At 38.6% G+C, this 26540-nt stretch overlaps 1 protein-coding gene across 12 annotated transcripts; it reads right to left on the reverse strand.

Moving 5' to 3' along the window:
* Nucleotides 1–203: 203 nt before the first annotated feature.
* Nucleotides 204–25892, reverse strand: camk2d2 (calcium/calmodulin-dependent protein kinase (CaM kinase) II delta 2). Of its 12 annotated transcripts, none has more exons than XM_072463843.1 (22): nt 25431–25892; nt 23535–23629; nt 13536–13595; nt 12188–12242; nt 11965–12030; nt 11466–11538; nt 10151–10253; nt 9931–10014; nt 9640–9734; nt 9426–9548; nt 9255–9338; nt 9061–9103; nt 7940–7977; nt 7171–7224; nt 6209–6253; nt 5822–5870; nt 3772–3873; nt 3585–3605; nt 3181–3256; nt 3000–3094; nt 2365–2593; nt 204–1623 (listed from the first exon to the last, which is right to left on the reverse strand). In XM_072463843.1, exons 1-22 carry the CDS (start codon nt 25490–25492, stop codon nt 1620–1622), a joined length of 1656 nt encoding a protein of 551 aa, XP_072319944.1. In that variant the 5' UTR covers nt 25493–25892; the 3' UTR covers nt 204–1619. The 12 variants fall into 12 exon arrangements, with proteins under 12 accessions (XP_072319944.1, XP_072319943.1, XP_072319947.1 ...); XM_072463842.1 differs by having other exon boundaries at nt 7940–7980; XM_072463846.1 differs by lacking the exon at nt 7171–7224.
* Between the last annotated feature and the right edge of the window lie 648 nt (nt 25893–26540).

The following is a 26540-nucleotide window of genomic DNA, read 5'->3' on the forward strand; positions in this document are numbered from 1 at the left end:
TGCTTTCAATATTAATTATAACAATAAGTAAACTATCTAATTCAAAATATTATTATTGTATATTAATAGCAACTCCAAAATTGAGAATTTAATTTGTCATTTTCTGCAAATGTGGAAGCAAACATTTTTAATAACGCAGACCCAATTAAAAGGCAGTTTAAAAAATAACCACTAGCAAATGTGTGCATCTAACAGACTAGAAATGTGTTAAGCTTCATATTTATTACTAAGACAAGTCAAAAAAGGTGCCTATGATTCATTTTTCATTTATTATCACATATTCGAGTTGATTTTATTAGTTAAACATGTTAAGCCATCCATTGCCGTGCTGGCAACAGTACACACACCATATAAGGAGCGGTGCATTGCATTGACATCATACATTTCATCAAAAGAAATCTTTATCATATTTTCCCTTAAAAAAAAAAAAAAAAAGACAAGTTTTGAAGAGCATACAATAGTAATGATTACAAAGACACAACCAATGTCCAATGGCAGCAGCGAGGTGACCACTGATCACTGTGGTGGTCCAGGAAGACTTCCCTCGGCCCCTTCAAAGTAGAGTTTCTGTACAACTGGAGTAACACACTGGAAATAACAAGAGGTAAATGACAACAGAAACCGTACATACACTCATACAGTACAGTACAAACATTATGAAAATGCCTTTTCGTCATCTAGTTTTATACAAAATGTCTTGGACGCTTGAGCACCCATATGTCTGATATGACTTTGATAATAATTTCAGATTTTCCTGTAATATTCTCATTGTAACTGTTTTTACAGTTCCTTGATATTAGCATTAGAAACATTGGAAAACAGGACTGATGCACAACATTAATAACATATGCAAACAAACGAGTCAGTGATTCACAAATCAAACAAAATAGTATAGTTTCATTAGATCTTACTCACATTACCCCCCATGCACTACACAATAGTCTTGGATTTTAATATATTACATATATGCTACATTCTCTTAATTCATATTTCACTGATAATAAAGGCAAACATATCTTAATGCAAAGTGTAAGCTGCTTTGCTTTTCTTTACATAAAATTAAGCTAGTATGATTAAAACTGGAGAATTCAAACAGTATGACTTAGCTTATATCAAACAAAAATGTAGCTCACAAACTGGATTGGATGTCAAGTTGTAATTTATCTGAAGGCAAGAACCTCAATATCTGCTTTGATTTTGACAATCACAATGTAGTTATATACATCACCAGAAATAAAGCCAGCTTGATTTGAACATTCTGATATTCCAAACGTTTTAGTATTGCACACACATAAATACACATAAAAATACAGAGTAAAATCTTCAGAGCGATTACAGTAGTAGATTTTTAAACATCTCTATTTTCATATTTAAAATGCATACCAAAACATCTTTTAAAAAAACAAAACAAAATATTAATATGCTAATTTCAATGTCCAAATACAGTGTGCAGCCACCTGATGGTGGCTCAGAATGATGTCCATTGATAAAACTCCATTACAGTAAAATGTAGCTGTGTCCTGTGCAGAGGGGTCAGAGGTAAAAGGGCTTTCTCTGGTCAGCTATTGGCTAGTGGATGGCCTTAGTGTTGCTGCTATAGACCTCAAGCTGGCATTCCATTAACTGTCCAAAAGAGTCAAAACACAAGTGAAAATTAATTCACTAAATACTAAATAAAATGCAAATAAAGTGATCCCTGGGAAAACATCAGACGTCTCATGTTTAGTTAGGATTAGGCAAGTGGTAATAATAATATTAAGGTTATTATTATTAGTTTCCAGGAAATTATAGGAAGCCAATGCAATGCCTCCACAAAAAGTAAACATATTTGTATGATACAATAATAAAGCCTCTTTTATAATTGATAACAAGATAACAGAAAGAACATGCGTGTCTCCATGGTGTGTATCTCCCTGGTTTGTGTCTCCCTGTTGTGTGTCTCCCTGGAGCGTGTCTCCCTGTTGTGTGTCTCCCTGGAGCGTGTCTCCCCGGTGTGTCTCTCCCCGGTGCGTGTCTCCCTGGTACATGTCTCCCTAGTGCCTGTCTCCCTGGTGCCTGTCTCCCTGGTGCGTGTCTCCCCGGTGCGTGTCTCCCTGGTGCATGTCTCCCCTGTGCGTCTCTCCCCGGTACGTGTCTCCCTGGTTTGTGTCTCCCTGGTTTGTGTCTGCATGGTTTGTGTCTGCATGGTTTGTGTCTCCATGGTGTGTGTCTCCATGGTGTGTGTCTCCCTGGTGTGTGTCTCCATGGTGTGTGTCTCCCTGGTTTGTGTCTCCATGGTGTGTGTCTCCATGGTGTGTGTCTCCCTGGTTTGTGTCTCCATGGTGTGTGTCTCCATGGTGTCTGTCTCCATGGTGTGTGTCTTACGGCGAGGGGATGCTGGGAGAACCGGAGCGGTGGAAGTGGATATTCTGCCACTTTCCATCTCGGCGGTGCCAAACTCGAGTCTCCTCAGACTGCATGGTCCGGGGCATGCCACTGCCGTCCATGTACTGGGTCAAACGGATGTAAGCGATGCACGCCGCGTTCTCTCCGATTAAATGCACATGTGGATTTAGAAGGATAGTGTGCACTGGCTTATTCCCTTTAGAGAGAGCTGCAATGTAAAACACAATATTGATAGTGAAATATATTGTTTGAATGTATACACACTCCCAACTGATTGAGATGAAAGCAAGAGCATGTCTCCGTTTGCTGTTGCTTCACTGTGGAAAAGCACCAGTGCCAAGTGATTGAGGTTTCTGGGACATATCTGGTTGATCTGCTCTATTTTGATCCAGTTTGAGGACATTTTTCCATTTTTAGCAGTCATTATTCGTCAGTGATTTTTTTTCTTTTCTTCAAGGTCACTCTTTAATCACCGTACTACCCTTGCAGAGAACCAGCAAATGCAGTCTAGTCAATATTAATACAAATTGACTAATGCAATAGCAGTCAAGCACTAGTTTTTAGTCGTTGATTAATTAAAGAGTGTACACATGCATGTACCAAAAGTTCTGTACCGTTTTCAAAGTAAAAACGATGAAAGTCATGTCCTTCCACCAGGTTTCCGAGGGCCTCAGGCTCAAAGGAGGTCAATCCTGGATCACAAATCTTCCTGTACATAAGCATTAAAGGCAGGAAGAAAGTCAATAAACAGATCTGATATGAAAGAAAGCAAAAATTAAATAATAAAACACTCACGCATAGGCCTCAAAATCTCCATTGTTGATAGACTCAATCAGCTGCTCTGTTACTTTGATGATTTCCTGTTTGCGAGCTGCAACACAAAATTGAACACATTCTCACTTTTACAGTTACCGTAGTTGTTATTCAGGTATTTCAGGAAGAGGGGTCTTGGCGTAGAAAAAAAATCTACTATAATCTGAAAATCTAAGTTTGAAAATTGTAAAATTATTAGAAATAGAAGGCCATAAATGGCAGATTGCCAATGTAATTCAGTTTAAATAAGTTGAAGCCCTCCATGACTAATATTTTTTAAGGCAACAGAATGTTTGATGTAACTTTTCACCCAACAAAGCTTATGAAAACAAACAAATGCACAGTTTCTACAAAATACATTTTAACTAAGCAAGGAGGACAATTACCTTTATTGTTATTGGTGCAGGCTGGGGGATATTAAAAAGGTTACTTAATTTTAAGCAACACAACAACAGAAATATAAAATATGAATCAGAAGGGTCAAAAAAGGAAAAAAAACTTTTGTAAAAAGTAATGGCTTAATGTACTTCCCTGAATAATAAAGGGATTTTGTCTTATTGGCTGCCAACTTACTCTGGACAGTGGAGGTAGGGGGGGTCTGCCTGGACTCTGACATCTGAGAGGAGCGACTCTTAGAACTCAAGAGGCCGCTCACTAAACTGCCCAGACGGAGGGCTGAACAGGGGCAGTGGGTGAGCCAGCATGCATACGGGCACGGATATAACACAAATAAGTATGTTATGCGTTTTCAATGGCAGCAGAGGGGAGGCCAAAATAAAGGAAAAATATAGCCGCAAGCGGCAATGATCGGCCCTCGCCACGCCGCCGCCACGCCGCCGCCACACCGCCGCCACGCCGCAAGAGGAGGGGGCGCTAACGCGCCCCAATTGTCCTTTTATTACGCCTACTGCTGAATCTGTGACGCTGTCACATCTTCTCCCCTTTGTTTTACCATCAAAAAGCAATTTTATTTTGAATTCTTGGCAAAATGTGCGGCTTTGCCGCACAGACACCGTGACTCTTTGAATGAAAATGTGGATAACTTTTGATGGTCTTGAAGATGAGTCTCACCAAATTTCAGGTTAATAGGGCTGACGCCCTGGGAGGAGTTTGTGAAAGTCTAAAGTGTAAACATGTTCTGGCGATTTCCCCATTGGAATAACATGAAAGGTTTCGGTCATCGTTACGGCAACGCCATAACAATTATGACATGAGTCATTGACTTTTTTGATGGGGATGCTAAAATTGAGTTGTGTGTCAAATTTCATATAATTTCGCAAAACTAAACATTTAACCTCCATATAAAATCTGTAGGGGGCGCTGTGGCGCCAAATGAATTTATTTCACTTCAAGTAGGTTTAGGGCAAAGAGTTTAACAACTGATTCTAATTTGACGCAATTCGGACTTTATCTGCGCAAACGGCAGAAATTTTAAATATGGGAGATTTCTGAAATTCTAGCTACAGTTTGCGGCTTCGCCGCACAGAGACCGTGAGAGGTATCAATGTAATTTGGATAACTTTTGATGTCCCACTCCTCAGTAGCATTTTCACCAAATTTCAGCTTTTTAGGGCCAACGCCCTGGGAGGAGTTCGTAAAAGTACGACGTTTGGAAAAACTCCGAAGTCATGTTTAGCCATTTTTGAAGCAATATGGCCGACATTTGGTTGGGCGGACGGCGTTGCCGTAATAATATTTTTTACTTCTCTTGTCACCATCTACCTCTGCGCCAAATTTCATGATTCTACGATCAGATTTTTTTTGGGTCATTTCCCATCTCTCAATGCATTTTTGGTACATTTGGGGGCGCTGACGCGCCAATTTTTTTTAATTTTAGAAAAGGGAAATAGCCAGAATGTAGAGAGGCACGATTTTTAGAGGCGTGCAAATTTTTGTGACTTTTCGTCAATGTTCACTGGGTGAAAAATAGGGGGGTTGGTCCCGAGAAGAAGAAGAAGAAAGAAAGAAAGAAAGAATAATATTCCGATGCGAAAACAATGTTTCCCATTTTTCAAATATCATAAACTATACATTTTCGGAAAGCGCTCGCGCTTTCCTACCTCATGGTGTGGGTCCCTGGTCACTGACGGGTACTTTCGATAATTTTGAGTGGGCTCCGCCCACTTTGTGTTTTTGGCCCTCTATACAGTAATAATGTTCAATTTTTGCCTTACATGCTTATATGCACGGAACATGCAAGAGATGGGGAACGTATTCGTGAGCTACTTAGCGCAAATGAGTGCTTTATATGGGGATGACGACCGCTTCGCGGTCGTCATCCCAATGTAAAGTGCTCGTTTAGTGCGAACTTTTGCACGGGCTTCGCCCGTTTACAACGGTAATGTTCCATTTTCCTACAACTAATTAGTATGCACGGGGCGTGCATGAGTGGAGGAGTGCGTTAGTGAGTGTTTGGAAGTGGGCGAGCGCTTCGCGCTCGATTTTGTGCGCACTACGTGCGCACTTTCGCAGCCGTGCTTCGCACGGCCTTACGAGATTAATAGGCCTCTCGCCAGCTTGTGGCGCTCGGGCCTAATAAATACTGGAGTGGGGGAATCAATGATCACCATTCATTGCTGAAGAGTGGTGTGGAAAAGACAAAATGTATCAACAGAAGGTCTACCTTTCATGTCATCATCTTCTATGGTCGTGTTGGCACTTTCAATGGACTCCTTGTAAAAATTACAAACACACAGTAAACATATAGTGTGTCCATTTATAACAGCAATACATACATTTACATATCATTACATATAGTTCTAGTATATGCAGCTTACAAAATTAAAAGCACTTTAGAAGATTTTTTGGATCAGCATACTTTAGGAAAATCAACTTTATTCCTTTAATTTTCTTTATTCTATATCTTTATTAAATATTCACAACCATATATATGGTATTGAGTATAAACAATTATAATAAAAATACAGCAATATACACATTTTTATTGTTTTACATAAAATATACAAAATAATAATAATAATAATATTGTGTCCTGATAAATAAATTATACCTTGTTTCCATCCACTGGGTTATGTATTACAGTTGTCTGGGGTTCCTAGAAAAACAATGACATTAGTATAAAGTGATTACAATGATGGTGTATGTGTATATATTTTCCTCTGAGCCTTTCTGCATTTCATGTATAGCTGTTCTTTGTGTTTATCTTGACACCAGGGGCTTAAAATTTGAATTGATCCTGATGGCCGGCTCAGTGCTTCTAATCACTCAGTCAGATTACACAAGATTATAACATCATCAGCCTGCCTCTGTCTACTCGTGGATGTGCTGTGTGCATGGTGAACCACAAAGGAGCGAAAGAGATGCCATGTGCCACATGCGTAATCAACAGAGCAGCAAATGGGGAAGAAGAGAGCCTCTGACATCATGCAGAGCAGTCATGTGACCTGACGCCATTCAGAGAGAGCATGCACATATCTATAAGCCACAGTGAAGAATCCGAGTACACATATAATATCATCCCTTAAGGCAACAAACAAAGGAAGTTAATATTTGTTCATGTCACAATGATGGCTAAAAATGAAGTGAAAGTACCACTACTCAAAAGATGATGAGGGGATCAACAATATCAGAGAATTGCATAGGAGTGGTAGAGGTAGAGGTTGCCCTTTCAGCCATCCAAAAGTAACATGTGTATACGATACTGGTCCAGCTCAACATGCCCTTAGTCAAATAATGTAACTCGTTAATTTTGATGTATATATTCACCAATTTCACTGGCATATGTTCAGGCTTGGCATGCTGTGCAAGAGCAGTTACACTCCAGTGCATTCAGGGAGAGCCTCAAGTTAAGTTAGTGAACCAGCTTGTATCAAGAATAATTCACTTTCAGACAAATAGTTGGATTAAACTGCAAAGTAAAAGGCTTTCTGTAGGGTAAACCTGTACCTCCTCCACTGATTGGTGCTGTGGAGAGGTGTACGGCTAAGTGTGGGTGAAGTACTGTGTGAATACCAGTGCAGGGGCAGTGTCTTTGGGACTGGTCACTGTGTTGGCTTTGTTGTTGACCTGCAGGGGGCAGTGTACAGGGAATATGACACACAAACGTACTTTTCAGGCACACACACACATACTTTGCTTAATGTTTTAATGTTTTCCACAACCTTTCACAATTAAACTAAAGAAGTTAGTATGCAATACATATGTGATATGCATGACCAGACTTTCTGCACATCTACAAGTCTGATCAAGAAGTTGAAATGCCACCAGCTGACTGATCAAAAAGATAGAAAAAAGTCCCAAAGAGTTTCCATTAGAAAACAAGCTAATTATTGAAAAATGTATCTAACAAATCAGAGGTATATGATTCATAAAATGTATTAAACGTGTTAGGAATGATATTTCTACATATATATAACGTAAAAAATATATAGTTTTGTACGGTCAAACACTGGTCATAACATCACTGAAAAGTATACTCAAGCCTATGGGAAAGTAAACTGATGCATGAAGATATTGGACCCAAATACTTAAGTTGCTTATAATTAAGCAACAATACAGAGAATACTTGGTCAAATACACTCATCAGTATATGAGCTAGCTAGACACATTAAAAACTGTGAGCCACTCAGTAACAACTCTAAGCAATAAACGACTGTCCCTGAATGTTAGAAAGCACGATGCATAGAGCCACTAATAATCCAGTGAACTACTCAAGACATAGAACGTTCCAACATACACTATCTATGCAAGAAAAATGCATTTCAATGTATTAACTGCTTACCTTAACACCCTCTGTCTTCTTGTTGAGCAAACTTTTTGCTGCTGTGGAACAAAAAACAAACAGCATTTTAATTCTAAGTAAACATTGTAATCCAAACATGCATCAAGCAACTAATGTAAGTGTGCCCATCCTCCATTCTCAGGTGCAAAGACATCTGTGGGACCCAAACTTTATTTATAGAATTGTAATATGGGTTTATGCTGTAAAATGGTTTAGGTGATAAGAAATATAATTAGATAATAAACTACACATGCATTTACTAAAAGTATGAAATTATATAGTCACCCAGAGAAATAGAGAACTAATAATCAGAGATTTCACTCATTCTAACCCACAGATACAAATCTAATAACTAGAATATTTTAAGAGTGCAACTTAAAATGCACAATTTGAAAACTATACTAAAATAATACTTTAATATGAATTAAACATAGCCTACAGAACATAATTTTATATTTATTACATAATGGATTTACAAACTGATTAGTCTGCCTACTAATCCTTGTGAGATTGGAATAGTGAAATTTCTTAGAAAAAAGAGGTTTCTTGTTCATAACTGATTTAAAGGCTCTACCATTTCTCTTCCCCCAAAGTTATTTATAAATGTAAATGTGCATGCTTGGTTTAAGATGCATGTTTGTTCTAAGATCTGTGAACATTTCCAAACTACTGTTATTCTCAACCAGCAAATGCATTTTCATGCATGTGTAACAGTTAAAAGCACAATGTAGCTATTTATTTAATAAGCAATAACCCTTGCCAATGCAGATAGCTTACCTCAAGTAGTTACCCATAATCCATAAAAAAGGACAGAAATGTAAACAAAAGCAAGATGAATGAAACAAGTCAAAAAATACAAATGCTACAAGCGAAGAATGGGCGAAAGAAAAGTAAGATACAATCACGACCAATACAATGGAAAACTTGACAAAATATACCATAGGACTTAGCAAAGTGGAGAATTTGAAGTGAAGAAGAATTGAAAGATGATAAAAGACTGAATTCTTCTGTGATAATTCAATGGAGAATAGCTGATCATTTCCAATTCCTCATATCTCCAGTAACCCTCGATAGAGATTGCAAGTGTTGAAGACCCCCATTTTAAAATATGATTAACATACCTGAGAAGTTTCTTGTGACCAGCAAAGTGGTCAATATGGCCCCCTGTGGTGATGTAAAAGCAGAAATAGAAGTAATGGTAAAAAGAAAGGAAATGGAGAAATAGTGATTAAAAGGTCATAGCAGGAAGGATAAGGAATGAAAGCATATCGAAGACCAAAAACAACTAAGGAGGAGGAAAAATTTTTTGTTTCACCTTGAGTTTTCTCCTGGCGTTGAATTTCTTCAGGCACTCAACTGTCTCCTGCCTGTGCATCATTGACGCTACAGTAGACCGTTGCTACAAGAAAGTTTGGGAATTACAAATTTTCCATAAGTTAGACTAAAGCCGTGTGTAGACTTAAAGATTTTTGTTTGTGAGCCTTACACAAATCCATGGGTGTTTGAGTGCCTCAGCTGCAGTGATTCGTTTGCTTGGGTTGATAGTTAACATTTTGTTGATCAAGTCTTTGGCCTCTGGAGTGACAGTGTCCCACTCTGGCGAAGGGAACTCAAAGAAAAAAAGTTCACAGCAGATTACTTATGGAAGAACATCATGCACTGGTAATTGTTCTCTTCTCGGCTTATAAGTGAGCTCTTACATCATATGCTCCTGCTTTGATTTGCTGATAAAGGCGGTGCTGATCCTCATCCCAAAAAGGAGGATAACCCACCAGAAGAATGTATAGAATGACACCTGGAATAGTAATATAATGTATGCAACATAATGTAACATCACACAGAAGGCCATTGTATTGTTAAATAAAAATAAATTGAACATTTGTATTAGGAGTCCACAAAATGCGTGTATAATAGGGTCATCAGGCATTAGAGACCAGTACAGTTGTAGCTTTTCATGGACCAATAAGATAAATCAATAATCAGTTATTTACCACATGCCCACATGTCCACAGGTTTTCCATATGGATCTTTCCTCAGCACCTCAGGTGACAGATAGCCTGGGGTCCCAGCGAAACCTGAGGGGGCAACATGGTGGATGATGGAGAGATGGAATGGCAGTGCAAGTGGGTCAGCTGCTCTGTATGACCAGTAGCTGTATAGTGATCACTCAAACTAATCATGTGATTCATAAATGAATGGATGGATACTCACCAAACCATGCCTGCTGGTCCCCCTGCACCTCGATAGCCAGCCCAAAGTCAGCCAACTTGACCGCCGCCCCCTTCAGCTTACTGGCCAATAGAAGGTTCTCAGGCTGGGGGGGGCGGAGTCAAACAGGTTAGAGGTGATAGCTCACCGACGGCAAGCTGCTCACTGACAGAGATCTAAGATCAGATTAGCCAAAACCAAATCCTAATAGTAAACATTAGGGGTTTGTAGCTGCTAAACTGCTCTTAAATCAGTGCCTGAGGCAATGCTCTTTCTGCCACACCAAGGACAGAACAACAGAGTGCATGATGGGACCGAGACATTGGACACAGGGTGAAGGTGACTCACTCATGGATGTTAATTGACTGTTGGCAAACATCCTCTTTGTCCATATCAACAGTCAGAGAAAATATATAGAGGCCAACTGAGGGTGTTAAGAGTGATTCATCCACATATGGACAAGAAAAGACTACACACATAAGGATAGTGTATTCTTAAACGTATGCAGTAGAACACAGTAAACACATACACATGGACACAGGTGCAGAAAGGCCTTTGCTAACCTAAGGTTAGGCAATGTTCTATTATGAATTATTAATTTGCTAACATTTACAGAGTCTAAACACAGACAGCCTGAGAGCAGCGAGTCAATGGCACACATATGACTTAACTGCATGCACAGCTGTGCACTATTTAACACAAAAAGGAAAACAGCAGTCTTCATCATTTTACAGGTTCTTAATCTTCAAAAGGTCACTATAAACTCCATTGAGTTATCAAATATGGTTGTGTGCCTTGTATAACACTAACCATATATAAAAGTGTACTTTTAGAAATATTAAACCATTTTCTCGATGCATTTGTGAGATTTTTACATAAATTATGATCATTCCTAAATGTGTGCTTGGTGATTACTTATTCCTGTCAGCATGGGGCACAATCAGATGCACATATGTCTGCATGTTTGTCTTTATGATTCCAGGGAATCATATTCCAGGGAATTACAGTATATTATGTGTATATTATGTGTACAATAAAGGACCAAGTCAAGGTCAAATGTAAACACTTTGGAACCATGTCTTAATCTTACAAAGCTACTTTTCAAATACACCAAAGCATAATGTTTCATAAAACAAATATCCATTCCATGGCATTATGGATTCATTATAGCTCATTGTGTTATATGAAGAAAAGAGAGGTTGAACCCACAAAGATGGCATGATAGCAATGGGACACATTCAAACACATTCTCTTAGAGCAACAGAGGGCAGGAGACAGACCCCGACAGTCACACCCACACTGTGATGGTCATACAAACCTTCAGATCTCTGTGGACAATCCCATTAACATGGCAGTGATGAACACTCTCCAGGATCTGCTGTATGCAGTGGCTGAAAGTGGGGCAAAAGGAAAAAATAAAATGCAATGAATGAATGGACAGAAAAAGAAGTTGGAAAATTATTATTACAATGTATTATTTGAAGCATGATGTATTCTGAAAAGATGATCTATGTGATATGTGAATATGGGCACAGCACAGACAAGACTAAGTAATAAATCACAATTATGAAAGGAGAACATGTAAAAGCGCTAGGACTGTGTGCCTTTCTTTTCCTTTCGGGAGCCACTGCTTCAACATACAGGCCACAATGTAAGATTAATAGTGTGGCCTGTATACCATTAATCCACTTTATAAATAACTCCCACAGATGCCACAGAGACAAGCAGTTGTATCACACCACTGAGATGGCCGTATGTGAGATAAACATTCCCAGCACACTGTGGAGACCTACAGCAGTATCGTGAGTGTATGTTACCTGGCGTCGGCCTCACTGTAGTACTCCCTGGCTACAATATCCTCAAAGAGCTCTCCTCCTGTCACTCTACAATCAGAACACAAAGACATTTTCAAGTTTTCAGTTTACAGTGAGTGAAACATCTTTGGAATTTATTTTATTTTATTGTGAGAACAGTATTTTAGTATACTACTTACAGTTCAGCATAATATCAGACATTGTACGAATAAATGTTGCAACTTACAGATCAAACACCAAATAGTGGAAACCCTCTTCTGATATGCTGTCATGGAGCCGAACTGCACAAAAGCACACGTCAAATGGTTGAATACATTCTTTTTAACACTGTTCATTGGGTTGTGTCATAGTGATGTTTGTTTATTGCAGTACAAACATAATTTGGTCTCTATCACTGTAGAACAACATCATTGGTGTATCTTTGGAGATTTTTTCCAAGGTAGTTTAGCGCAAGCGTTGTTGTTGCTATAGTAACCATACTTTGGACAAACCTAATTTTAGAGATTTGTTCTATTAAATGTATTGCTTGAATATGAAATGTTTAACTGATAAAAACTTGAACTTTATGAAAATCATGTATTTAACCTGTTTGAGAGCAACCTGGGGTTTCAGCGGACCGATCACATAATTAACATGTTAACAAGAGTTAAATGAAGCAAAGTAAAAGGAGCCAAATCGGACCGGGTGCTAAATTAAGTACAGGTAATGACACTGCCTCTGCACAACAGAACTAGTGAGAGGAGTTACTGTTACAAATCTGGACCTTTGTACTGCCTGCTACAAGCTAGTTTGTTCACATTTCCAACAGCGGAATTAACAGGTTTATGCCTAATCTTAATTGGCCGGTTTTGAATCCTTAATTTTGTTATACTAGTTCTGCAGTTCTTCTACATGGCTGTTGCAACACAGCAATTTCCTCATTGTGGGACAAATAAAGGCTCCTCTTATTCTATTAGAAATTTTGAAAAGGCAGTGTGAGAAGCGGAGCAGTTTTCCTAAAGAAATAATGAGGACATGTGAATGAAGGGTCAGCTCAGCAGAGGTGTCTTTGTGCTGACTCAGCTGGGAGAGCACACACATATATCATCATTAGACCATTTTCTCACACCAGTACACGTGCGCACACTTTCTCTTGTACGCATTCATAACTGTGTCGACAAGATGAATAGCCTTCCACAGAGCCTGAACCTACGTTGCGCGTGTGTGTGTGTGTGTGTGTGTGTGTGCACGTGCGCATGCACGTGCGTGCGTGTGTGTGTGTGTGTGTGTGTGTGCGTGCGTGTGTGTGTGTGTGTGCGAGTGTGTGTGTGCGCGTGTGTGTGCGTGTGTGCGTGTGTGTGTGTGTGCGTGTGTGTGTGTGTGTGTGCGTGTGCGTGTGCGTGTGCGTGCGTGTGTGTGTGTGTGTGTGTGTGTGCGTGCGTGTGTGTGCGTGTGTGTGTGTGCGCGTGTGTGTGCGTGTGTGCGTGTGTGTGTGTGTGTGTGTGCGTGTGTGTGTGTGTGTGTGTGTGTGTGTGTGTGTGTGCGTGTGCGTGTGCGTGTGTGTGTGTGTGTGTGTGTGCGTGTGCACTGCTCACCAATGTTTGGGTGCTTCAACAAGCGGCAGATCCTTGCCTCTCTCTCGAGCTTTTGATGATCTGAAAGACAAATAACACAGAAGACAAAGGCTGACAGTCATTTCATTGCATTTTATTATTCTCTGTCATGGCTGGTTTGATGAATCATCCGACATACAGAGAGCTGCGAAATGGTATTGGCTGAACTGACAGCAGTTCAGCCAATACCATTTCACCAGTCATCATTATTATTATTATTACTAATAATAATAATAATAATAATAATAATATATATATTTTTAAATCCTTTTTTTAATTGTTATTTTTATTATTTAATGTGGATCCCCATTAGCGCCACATTAGTTGCTATTCTTCCTGGGGTCCATATAAAGCAACTACATTATTATTTCAGACAAATAAAACATGTTTCTAGATAAAAAGAGAACCGTGTACAGCACAACATACATGCGCTTCCCATTTTGGCACGCATACTGTTTACCTTATATGTTTTGACCATGATAATTTATTATCAAAATACATATTTTTTCTCTCATTTGAGAAATTGTAACACCTTGAATTTTACAACTCAAAAATGGCTTCAGATAAATGGAATGATTAGAGCCAAAAAACATACAGTGGGTTTTTGATACATTTGAAGCTAATTTGTTTTCATGTGTCAAATCCACAACAGAAATGAACTTTGTCTCCAAGATATGGCCTGTGCAACTGAGAACAACAAACTGACATAATCAGCATGGATTTACTTAATCATAATTTTAGATGTCGATTTGAAACAGATTAATCAAAGAAACATTTTAATTGATATGATTTTATACCAACTTGAGCTAAAAGCAATGCAAATTGTGTGAGTAAAATGAATAAAATATAATGAATATATTATTTCACATTTATTCGGTTTCAGCTTGATATGGCTCAAACCTAATGTATTATGTATGTAATGTATGTACTGTGTATGTGATACAGCATATCCCCTTTTAAAGAATATGAAACATTACACCTACATATGTGATTTCATTCTTCCTATATCTGGTTGTATTAATATCATATGGTGTAAAAACTGATTACCGTCTGGAAAAGTCCAAATTTCAATTATCACCACCCCTTAGATTTACTTTTGCTTCTTTCAAAAAATACTTCCATTTTAAACCAAAAATGTATTTTAAAGTTTCCCTATGAAAAGTACCCAAAACACTTATTAGTGTTATAAGTGATGCAATATGGTGCTGAGCGATCTCATTTCAGATTTAGCTGAGGACAAGGAGAGTACAGCAGAATGAAGGTTCTACTTAAAAATAGGACACCTATTTTCTACTTTCATCCTTGTCCTCTTCTTTTTTCTCTTGACGCTATGGAAACTGTGGATTCAGTTCATTCGAGAGCAGCAAAAATCATCATGCAGCTAGTTTCTATCATAGGCTCAGGTGTCGACATGTGTGTTGTTGGCATGCCGCAGAAATCTTCATACCCTGTCAAATTGTATAAACATGGCTGGAGCCCATTTTATAAGTTCTGGAATGCCCAATTTTACAATGCTACAAATCCAGAAAAAACATATTTAACATATATAACAACCAAAATTGAAAATGTTTAGAGCAAATCTTTTAAGAGATTGGTGGCCATGGTTGTGTCCCCATCAAACACACTCATCCTTAGTTTTCTTTGACTCTTCTGCACTCTCCTCCACAGGTAGTCCACCTCCCAACTGACTGGACATGTGTTGTCTAGCAACTCCTGCACCAATCAGAGTGTCAGGCTTCCTCTCTCCTCTGCAGTGGAACCAGCCTTGCATGCAAATGACCGACACGAGTTCACACACAACTATCTCTAAGTCTACTCATCTAACTTTGAACAGGTATGACATGTTGTTTAAAGTCACATATAGAATTTTTTCAATTGTACACAACCAAAGCCAAGACAACTTCTGCAATACATTAGTCAAATGTTTTGGCTGATAGTTCAGTTGATTGTTCGGCGCATTTTTATAATATGTTAATTGTCTGGGGGGAAAACAAAATAGCTACAGTAAGATCGGGTCTTAAAGTCTACATTGACCTTTATTTAACCAGGATAGTCCCACTGACAAATTATATATAGTTATTTTGAAATGTAATGAGTAATTAATTCCATTGGAACATTTGACATGACATGATTTGCCCAAAAATGGCTAAATCTCCACATGGCAGTGTTTTGATCATGGTGAAGACAGAATTCAACTGAGAGGAAATCTATTCTTTGTCACTTTCAGTTTCCTGATTCCTGCTGACAAACCTTTATTTGCATTGCTGCAGGATATTGTTTTGCACAAGAGACAACCATGTCAGAGACTCTAATGGGGTTTGCATCTGCTCAGCTGTTTCAGCAATAACACAGTCATGTTCCACTATTCATTTGAGTCATTCAGGGTTTCTTTGTGGCCTACAAATCACATTTCACAAATTCAACAACTTGAATGCAGCAGCTGCATGGCACTTCCTAGCTGACGATATTAAGGTGTGACAAGCTGACAAAAATACTTCACAATCTTTAGAAGCAAAACGTATTGGGGTATAAAAATCCAGTTTTATATTATTTAAGCCACCACCAACATTGCTAATGCATGTAAAACTGACAGCAGCATTTATGAGCATTTTCAGTCAGCTGTTTTCATTCAAGACTAGCTTCATCCTTAGCCTTTGTTACTTTATGTGACAGCATTGCAGACGTGGGGTAGCAGTTAAGCTCAGGTATGCTCATGCTGACAGCTGCCGGACTGTGCCACCATAACTCTGACCTTGTGTTTTTGTCACGTCGTAAACCATCATGCCTCAAAGCACCATTTTCTTAGCATCAGCACTCCAAGCATGTTTGGTTCTGAGATCGGTATTTCACATGTACTTCCATATTTAAGGTTACATTTATGTTGTCTATGTCTCTGTTGTAGTAGATTACTTTGGTTAAAAGTCCTAAACATCAGCCCCTAAATGTGCTTGCTCCTAAGTTTTGATGATGATACAAATAGCAATATATCTATTTGATTTCAATATATAACTGCCTAAACACACTTACACTATGTCCCTTTACTTGTGGCTGGATAATGTTACCTTTATCTCCCAATGGCAAAGACAGAGATGAGAAGAGAAGCGATAAACCACTACAAGTGCCAAGAGCGCCTCAGATCTCTTTTCTTTTCATCTCGTTTCTTTGCCCACTTTGGACATCTGAAGAGCACCTGATCTTATTTTTCACTTTTTCGTGATCCAGCGAGTGCCCCAAGTTATAGTGTTTGGTAAAAAAATACCTATTTTCCCAGTCTTGGGCTTCGGCTAAATGTTGAGTCTTCTTGTTCAGCGATATATAGTGAACAATTTTATCGTCCTTAATAGGCCCCTTTTTGCTTGTTTTTTTCATGTTGTTCGGCGTATCCCAGAATATAAACCTAAAGTCTAATGTTCTACTGAGAACCAGAACCAGCAAGTCTTCAGTCTTTCTTACTTTTTAGTTTAATCATATGTATAAACTAACTAAACAGACTACAGATAGTAGGAGTAGGACATTATGCAAATGTTGTTCTCTCCATTGTTAATATTGTGTTGTTGCTTGTTGAGTTGTTTATCAAACTAAATACGTATAATACTTTTGTCTGAGATTAAACCTGAAGAACTTGCTCTTGTGACTCTCCTGTGCCACTATCTTTTTTTTTTAGTGTTAGTTTGTGATGTGTGGCGTCTGCAACCGCACTGCAGCAGAGTGCATTGTCTGAGAGGGACTTTCTGTAAATCTAACTCAGATTTGCATGGGATAAAAGAAAGCAGACGGACTCTTGATGTTAGACGAGCCGACAAAGACACACTACACACCAGACAGACTACAACTACTGTAATTGATTACATTTTCTGGTCATCTGATTAGTGCATGGTCTCATCTTTCATAGGACTAGACATTGTTTACCCAATATACAAAAGCCAGAGCTGCTGTTCTGTGTGGACAAATCAGCAGTGGTTGAAAAAGAAGCAGACCTGTTTGATATGTTGTTCTTCCAGTATAAAAGCCCAAAAATCTGTTCTGCACAAATAAAATGATACAAATACATAAACAATGAAATAAAAAAACTAGATTAGAACAATATAAAAAACATAAATAACAATAAAACTGGCAGGTGGAATTTGAATTCCCCTAAACCACATATTCAAAGTTTGCCAAGTCCTTAAAATGCATCACTTTATCTTCCAAACCATTTCAGCCAAGCTATCTGTGAAAGCGTTTTTATTTGCTGCATAAACAAACTCAAAGATTGACTCAATGAATTCTAAATGAGTTCCAAGGTTGATTAAAAAGTTTTAATACTTCCAACATTCACGTTATTGGGGTTGAATAATGAAACCCCTTCTAAGGCTATTGTGAAAAAATGATTTCGCCATAGCTCATTTATGCTGTGAGAAGATGTTGAGACCAGTTTTTGTTTCATGTGGAGAGGTGTAGTAATTGCAGAGATAGGAACCATAAACCAGGTTGACAAGTCTGCAATCTGATAAATGTCAAATTCCTGACTTGTTCAAACTCAGTGTTAACAATTGGCTTTCTAAAACGCTTTCACTAAGACGTTTCAACACCAACACTTGCACAGGGAAAACATGCAGTCTCTACTCTGTGTAGTTGTACGATGCAAGAATAAACCACAACCTCATCGCTTTTATTGTCCAATAGGCCTATTATTAGTCTACATGCTGTTCCGTGCCTAATTAAATCTTGCATGTGAACAGACCCAACACAGTGAGTAGACTATGATAACTGTGAGCCATTTAAATTATGAATTTTAATCACAACAATGCATTGAGGGGATCATCGTGTGAACAGGGGATAATGCCCTTCCCAAATATTGGTCTATTCAACATGCTGTACAATAAGACAATCCCAAAACACCGTCACCCTCCACTTGTTCCGAATGTGGGAGGCACAGCATCGGCGATAACTCCCCTGCTTTCAGAAACAATAGGCAGCTGGTGTCACAGATGAATTAAACCCTTCCTGTATGGTGCAGTTATTATTCTAACAAGCTTTATCTAATATGCACGTGCAGCTAAGAGCGTGAAGCTACAGTGCAAGTATTTTAATAATCCTTTTTATTGTGGGGTTCTTATGCTCTAAGAAGTGGTGAGATCAAAACCAAAACTATAATTATAACGTGGAAGAAATGTGTATCACAATCTTTACTGAGGTATTCTCAATCGATTAAACAAAAATATTCAAGAGATTTATGAAAATAGGGCTGTAAGTGAAACAAGTTTACACTTGCTTTAACTATTCTATTCACTATACCCACTTGCAGATAATTGGAAGGGAAATGTTGAGAAATATTCTCAATATTAATATATACATTCACATTTTTGCATTAACTATAAACTTAAAGCAAAAGCCAAGACAATGGCCAGCTAGATACAAAAGACTCTAGATTATAGATGGACAACCATTCATTTACCAAACATGTGAGTCTTATGAATGCAGAGGACCTGCAGCGTTACCTAGAATGAAACCTACACCATCATGTCTGTTCTAAACAATGAACAATGAAATAGAAATAGAGGAATAGTAAGCTTAAGTGATTAATTAGAAAAGCTGAAAGAGCATGTATTAGAAAGGGCAGATAAATAATCATCCACAGAGAAAATTAAAAAGAGATGCAGTGGTTTGCAATTAAGAATGTCCCCTCTTTATTTGGAGTCCGTTAACCTTATTATAGTTAGCTTTTCCGAGGCTGTAGTAGTAGAAGTAGGAGTAGTAGTAGTAGTAGTAGTAGTAGTAGTAGTAGTAGTAGTAGTAGTAGTAGTAGTTCGTTTGGTGGGGACAGTGCATGTTAATGAACATACAGAGTATACATGCTGTAAATATGATGGATTATAGCCATGGGCTCATTTCCATCCGTTGTCACACATTCCCTCTCACAAACATACTCTCATTCATACAAAGTGTAAACTAAGTTTCAACAAACAGTCGCAATTTGCTTTTTATGTATTGGCAATATTTGAATGTAGTTCATATTTTGTGTCGTATACATTATGCATATACAGTATTATGGCTGATAAACAAATGTACTTTTGGCAGCAGCAGATTTGCCTTGAGGATAAAACCACCTAAAACTAAAATCCTGGCTATTTTCTAAAGATAGGAATTCTCTTTGAGCCAGTGTGAGACACCGAGAGTGACGCAAGTGCTTATTTTTAGCCTGAAGTACCCAGTGAGTCATGTGACCTGCCTTTTTACCTACTGATACCACCCTCCATTCTCCTGTGTGTGGGCTTCAGTCTCCGACCAGGGCTAGAACAACATTTAAGCCATCATCATTGTTATAGCACATTCAAATCTAAATATATGTGTATATGTCATAGGGTACATGCTGTTCGATAATTGTGTCCTACTGATGCATGGTAGGATTATTTTTGTATAGATTACTAGCAACATTTAGGTGACAAGGGCAGTTGTTTCATGTTTTAATTTGAAATATAGATTGCATATTAGGGCCGTAGACATTTAATCTTTTAGTTGTTTAATCAGTCAATGGTATTTTGGTCAATTAACATCATTTAGGTGGATTTGAATGGATTTTTATTTTCAACAGCAGACAGGAGAAAGCTTGGAGTGAATTATTTTGAGATTTGAGAATGAATTGTGAGTTTAATAAACCTTTTTACAGAGAAATACATAGTTTCCAATTGGTATTCTGCATAAATATTTGTAACTGTGTAATCTCCTGTGGTCTCATTGTCTTGTCAGTGCACTTTGGGTACAAATACTTAGACAAATCATATAGAAACTTAAAGGTTTTCAGAGCTTTTCCCTTGTCGACTAATCTCAGTCTTGATTCGATTACAGCCCTACTGCATGTACTGTACAGTCAACATTTAAAGAAAACAACCAGTAAATAATGCTTTTTCTAAACAGCTGAATGTTGAGGCCCTTCCTTTGTATTACCATTGGAAGCAAGCAAGGAACACAAAGACTATTACAAACCCACATAAGCGGCACAGAGCCTCACAGCCTGCACATCACATGCAAATGAAAAGTGACACAAGAGCTCAGAGAGAGTAAAAGTGACAGGACACTGACGCATGCACCAATGGAGCAGACAACTGCTGTGAGCAATGCAGAGTACATATTCTAACACACAGCCAATGGTGACCACCCTTCATGCTTCTCCAGATTATACGTAAAGCTGTGCTTGCTATCCCTTTTTCTCTCCTCTCACTTTCATTCACTGGCTCATCTAACCCTCTTAATGAAATGGTGCATAATCAAGAGGATTGCGGATTGTGGGAGTGTGTCTGGTGTCATGCACCCATACATCTGTGACAACAATTTGTGCACATTCTAGCCACCAATCCTACCATAAACCTCTCATAAATGCAGCACACACACATTCACAGATGATGTTGGGGGAGGTCATGATCCTGAGAGAAAAGGAATCAGACTTGCAATACCAAAGCTTATTGTGGAAAGAGAGTAAGACCATATCTGACATGGCCAGTATGTAGTAAACCTTTGAAAGACGTATGTATAGTCCTAAACAAACATGCATTTTTGATTACCAGCAGGCAGGACGGTCAATAAAAGCACAGGTGGGATGAGGAAATGGAAAGGTCAAGTTAAGTTTGGTTTAGAACCAAACCAAATAGATAAAAAAGTAAAAATGTGAGTGAGTGTGAGCAGATAAGGCACAGAAACACAAACAGTATATATTAATGTTAGCGGGGGGAAAAATGTTCACATAGACATTTTGGGGATTTTGATATGGAAAGATGATGGCACAGATATATTGAGGGATTTTAACCTTTTCAACTGAGCCAAGTGCAAGCCAACAAGGCATCCATCCACTGCAATGTCAATGAAGGGATGCTTTCATTTTTGCATAACCTCAATATATATATATATATTTTTTAATTGGCTATTGATCAAATTGGGTTCAGTTATTTGTTGTAAATTGTGTGTGTAAGTAAATAGCCAAAGCTAGACAGAGTCTATATGCAAATAAAATAGATACAGTTAAACCTAATATAGTATAGCTTTTGTTTTGCTGGATCATCAAATCTGAATATTAAACATTGAAGACTCACTATGCTGCTACTAAAACATTAATCATATTCTCTGATGACTATTAGGACCTTAGTTCCTCAAACTAGATAACACCAGCCATCACAGCCAACCCAGCAGTGACACAATTCCATTGGCTGTGGCAAAAGAGCAATGCACCACTGGTTTGTAGCGAAAAACATGCTGTTAGCCATTCAATGTTAGTGCTTGCAAGTGCATGGGAATATTTCCATGTGTGAGAGAACATGTCTTATACATGCATGTCTTGGGCCTATGGCAAATAGGCCAGCAGCAACAATTACAGTGATGGCTCTGAAAGAACTGGGTCGGCTTTGCAAGAGCTCTGCCCGTGGGACGACAAGACCAGCCAGAGCCCCACATCACTACAGGACACACTCGGACACACAAGGTAAAGGCTACATGCAAAAGCGTATATCAAACAACAAAGAGGCACGTGATGACAAAGTTGTTGTTTTTTCCCCTCATTTATCAGCATTAGCTTCATGAAAAAAAACAGTGCATTTTAACATCAAAATAATCAGTACTATTCATCCAACGCACAATCCCTGCTCCAAACATGTCGGTGTAATCCCTCATTTGTCCAGGAGTGTTCCATTGGATTCAGTTGTAGTCATCTCGACTCTGATTTTTTTTTTTTGAAATAATAAGTTTCGACACTCATCTGAGAGTCATTCTCAATCTACGAATCAAGATTGGGAACTCAAATATTTATCCTACTCTGAGTGGGCCCTGCCCACTGGGCGGGACCCGCTGATAAAAGGTGTTATAGGTTTCACCAGAAACTAACCCTCTTTGTTTTGTAACAAACTAGCCTCTTGGTTTTCTATCAGTCCTTTAATGGGATATCAGCCTCCTATTGTACCTGGCTCACTCTCTCAGAGGCTGAAGAAATGGTTGACAATATTGGCAAAAATCTCAATATTTTTTTTGTCTCAATAACAATATTTAGACCAATAGGATGTCTGTCCAACAGAAAGGTATTGAAACTTGTCTAAAAACATTAGTTGAGGTTTATGTATCAGACAAATGTAAATGTAAAAATACTGCATTTATACATTATACCCTTATTAAAGTCAACAAAATATATGTTTTAGTTATCCTTTTTGTTATACTTTCCCAATCATCTCTTTTATAAATAATATGATAATTAGCACACCAGTGATATAAAACTGCTTTTCAGAGTTGATTTGTACAGCGTGGTACTATACTAAATAAATAAAAAAACATAATAAATAAAAAAACATATATCAAAAATATACTTCCACAATTGTAAACAAGTGCCTTGAATCTAGACTCTCTGCATACATTTTATACAGAAGGTTTCTCAGCTGTCGCCACCTCTTCTGCAGCATCTCAGGCCAAACCAAAATGGCCTCAGGTTTGTTTTACTGACATGGGAAACACAGAAATCTGCAAGGTTTTATCAGTCCTCTGTGATAAATATTTTTTTCCCCCTTTCTTTTTTCCTCATAAGCAGCCATATTTGTTTTGAAACCGAATGCATGTCCATGATTGGTTAGCCCACTTGTCAATCAAACCTATCTGCACAAGTCAAAACTGGTGTTCAGACTAAGCATCTTTGCAAAACATTAGAGTATTCTTGGCTGGCCAGGCAAAAAGTGAAATGGATATTTCAAAATGGAACGTGTAAAAATGTAATTTTACAATAAGTTTAAAATATGATAGTATTCTGTGTTGTGTATTATCCATGATCGTAATGAAATATACTCTTTGAACACCTTTTCTTCTAACTGGTTGCATATGAATGTGTTAATGTGTTAATGTGAAGCTTGGACACGCTTGGCCTAAAGCATGCTTTGAGAATGCCATGTTCACAGTTCATTCACATGTCAGTGACTGGAGGCATGTCCTTCTGTGCAGTCCTCCTGTCTCTGTGTATCATGTTGGGAGTCCTACCTCTGGCCGAAAGCTTCTTGGTGTTGATGATTTTGGCAGCAAATTCTTGTCCGGAGGAGATCTTCACACACCTTCTGACCACAGAAAATGCACCCCTAAAACAAATGAAGATTATGTTGTAAGTATGTTTTCTTGAAATGATCTGTAACAGTGGTGGAATTGTAAATACAGCCAAAAGTGGCTCTATCTAACCCTAACCCGGTCCATGTATGAAGATCAAAAAACTAGGTCAGCTATATTTAAGAGGAGGAATTCTACAAAGAGCTGCATCTCTGAACTTGAAACACAACCATGAAAAAAAACACTTCTGCTCCACTCAGCTTTGCAGTTTTATCTGCTTTGCTATTCAAACTTTAACAGTACAGAACAGGCTTTGTGTTTCAAGCTACAACCTGCTTCAAAGTTGGCATCACTCCAATCTGCTCCACAAAGCTAACATAATGTATATTCTAAATATGTAATAATATAATTGTACACATTATCTATCTTCTTGAGTGAGCAGTTTAATTTATAGTGCATTTTGTTGAGGAAAGATCATAGCAGAAACTGTTAAAAACATTTGACTTGATTAACATTCATAGTTTGCAACAAGCGACCTCAGGGGCACAGGTCAGGTCATTTAGGTCCAATAGGGTACACAAAACAACATACATATAACATACTGCAGGTGTACCACTGCAGGTCTCAATATGTGTTTGTCAGCAAAAAGCTTAAAGCTTTGTTAAGATTTATATTGTCCCCAACTGCACATCCATAATTATCATTCGCTCCAGGAAACTGGTGACAATAATGCTGCATCACACGTGCACATGGGTGCAGTTACCGGTTTGAAGCCTGGAGGGTTTTATCCTAAAACGTGTTCAGTGCATTTTCTTCAATTGCATTTAAGTAATGATAGAAAGTACATATCATACAACCAATATATGCATAACAAACATAGCCTATGATGATGTAGGAAATTATAAAAATGAAACCCTGCTAATTCAAATGGTGGGAGGTCATGGGCTTGCTGCCTGGAGACGGAACCTCAGGTGAGTGGAATCGCACTGAAAGCACTGTGTCTGCATTATTAATGACTAATGTGTTAGATGGATGGCAGATCATATGTGGGAAAGAGCACTTTATTTTTTATTCCCCTCTGCTGGCCAGAGCGGGATAGGTGGGAAGAAGGATTCAATAAGCTGCCTGTGTCACAAGCGATAACTACTTGATTTGCCCTGCGTTATTCGAAGTCAGCTCAGCTACAGTAAAACCAGGTCGTAAATGTATTTAACGTGAGCTTTTCTTTCTGATGCCTGCTGACCCCGTGGACACCGACTCCGTCCGCGTCTCAGTCTGGGGTGAGGAATTCCCTGGTCGCGTCTGGTTATTGACCGCAGCTCGGTGCTCGGCTGTGGAATGTGTCATCGCCAACGTCACGGCGCTGTCGCATTACCGGGAGAGTATTTCTGTCACGCGGGAAGAGCGTTTGGGACAGGATGAGGGGGGATATTTAAGAAGGGTTGTAGTTACTGTTGGTGGTGGGTTTCCAAATCTCACCGTTTTACATTTTCAAACGCGGACCCGGTTACAGTGTGGTCACCGTGCGCATACGGGATGATAGGATGGCGGAACAATACACATAGCTTACATATATATATACAGTATATGTATATTTCAAAATGTGGTGATCTGGATTTCAAATGAGCGATGAAGAGTGCCATTCACGACAAACGAGGCATATGATTGTGGTTGTATCTGGAGTGCGTCGCATACAGCAGCGTTCACACACAAATGGAACACTGCAACACAGAGCCTGGATTCCGCGTCCCTAAGCCAAGGCGGCCTATTACATAAGAGGCTGACATTTCATACGGGATGATGCCAGATGAGGGGGGGTAAAAAACATGCTCTTACTTCCCCAGCTCCTCGAACAGCTGGTATTCATCGGTGAACCTCGTGCAGATCGTTAACGCCATCCTGGAGGAGGTGCCAAAAGGTGAGCGGAGATGCGGTTAAGGTCTACTCGGTTGTCAGTATCTGCCGCCACACGCACTGGAACGCACGCCCGTCAACGACACCTCCCGGTTTGTGTCCTGGACCCGCAGACCAAAAGCAGGGGCTCATGCACAGCCGAAGCGCATCAGCGGTTCCTGCGACAAAAGGGCACTGCCTTGAGCTGCGCTTCTTGGATGGAAGGTTCCGTCGTGTTGCGGGGATCTTGTTTTCTTTCAAGCGCTAATCACGGCTCGAAAGCACAGCATTTTGCGTGTATTTCGGTGTATATTTTTGGGTGGCCGTCCGTCCGTTGCTGCAAATAGGAAGTTGTGTCTCTGCGCGCATCATACGCCGCACTACAGCGCAGCGCACCTACCACCGGCTGTGCGAGGAGCCCCGCCCCTTTCCCTGCATCCCACACAGGTCAACAGAATATCATGATATCATCATAGTATCATCATAATATCATGATATCATCATAGTATCATCATAATATCATGATATCATCATAGTATCATCATAATATCATGATATCATCATAGTATCATCATAATATCATGATATCATCATAGTATCATCATAATATCATGATATCATCATAGTATCATCATATATCATGATATCATCATAGTATCATCATAATATCATGATATCATCATAGTATCATCATATATCATGATATCATCATAGTATCATCATAATATCATGATATCATCATAGTATCATCATAATATCATGATATCATCATAGTATCATCATATATCATGATATCATCATAGTATCATCATAATATCATGATATCATCATAGTATCATCATAATATCATGATATCATCATAGTATCATCATATATCATGATATCATCATAGTATCATCATAATATCATGATATCATCATAGTATCATCATAATATCATGATATCATCATAGTATCATCATATACCATGATATCATCATAGTATCATCATATATCATGATATCATCATGATAATATCAACAGAATATCATGATATAATCATAATAATGTCATC

Source organism: Eucyclogobius newberryi, unplaced genomic scaffold (assembly GCF_026437365.1).
Source record: "Eucyclogobius newberryi isolate DKJ021-1_F unplaced genomic scaffold, fEucNew1.0.hap1 SCAF_4, whole genome shotgun sequence".
NCBI lineage: Eukaryota > Metazoa > Chordata > Actinopteri > Gobiiformes > Gobiidae > Eucyclogobius > Eucyclogobius newberryi.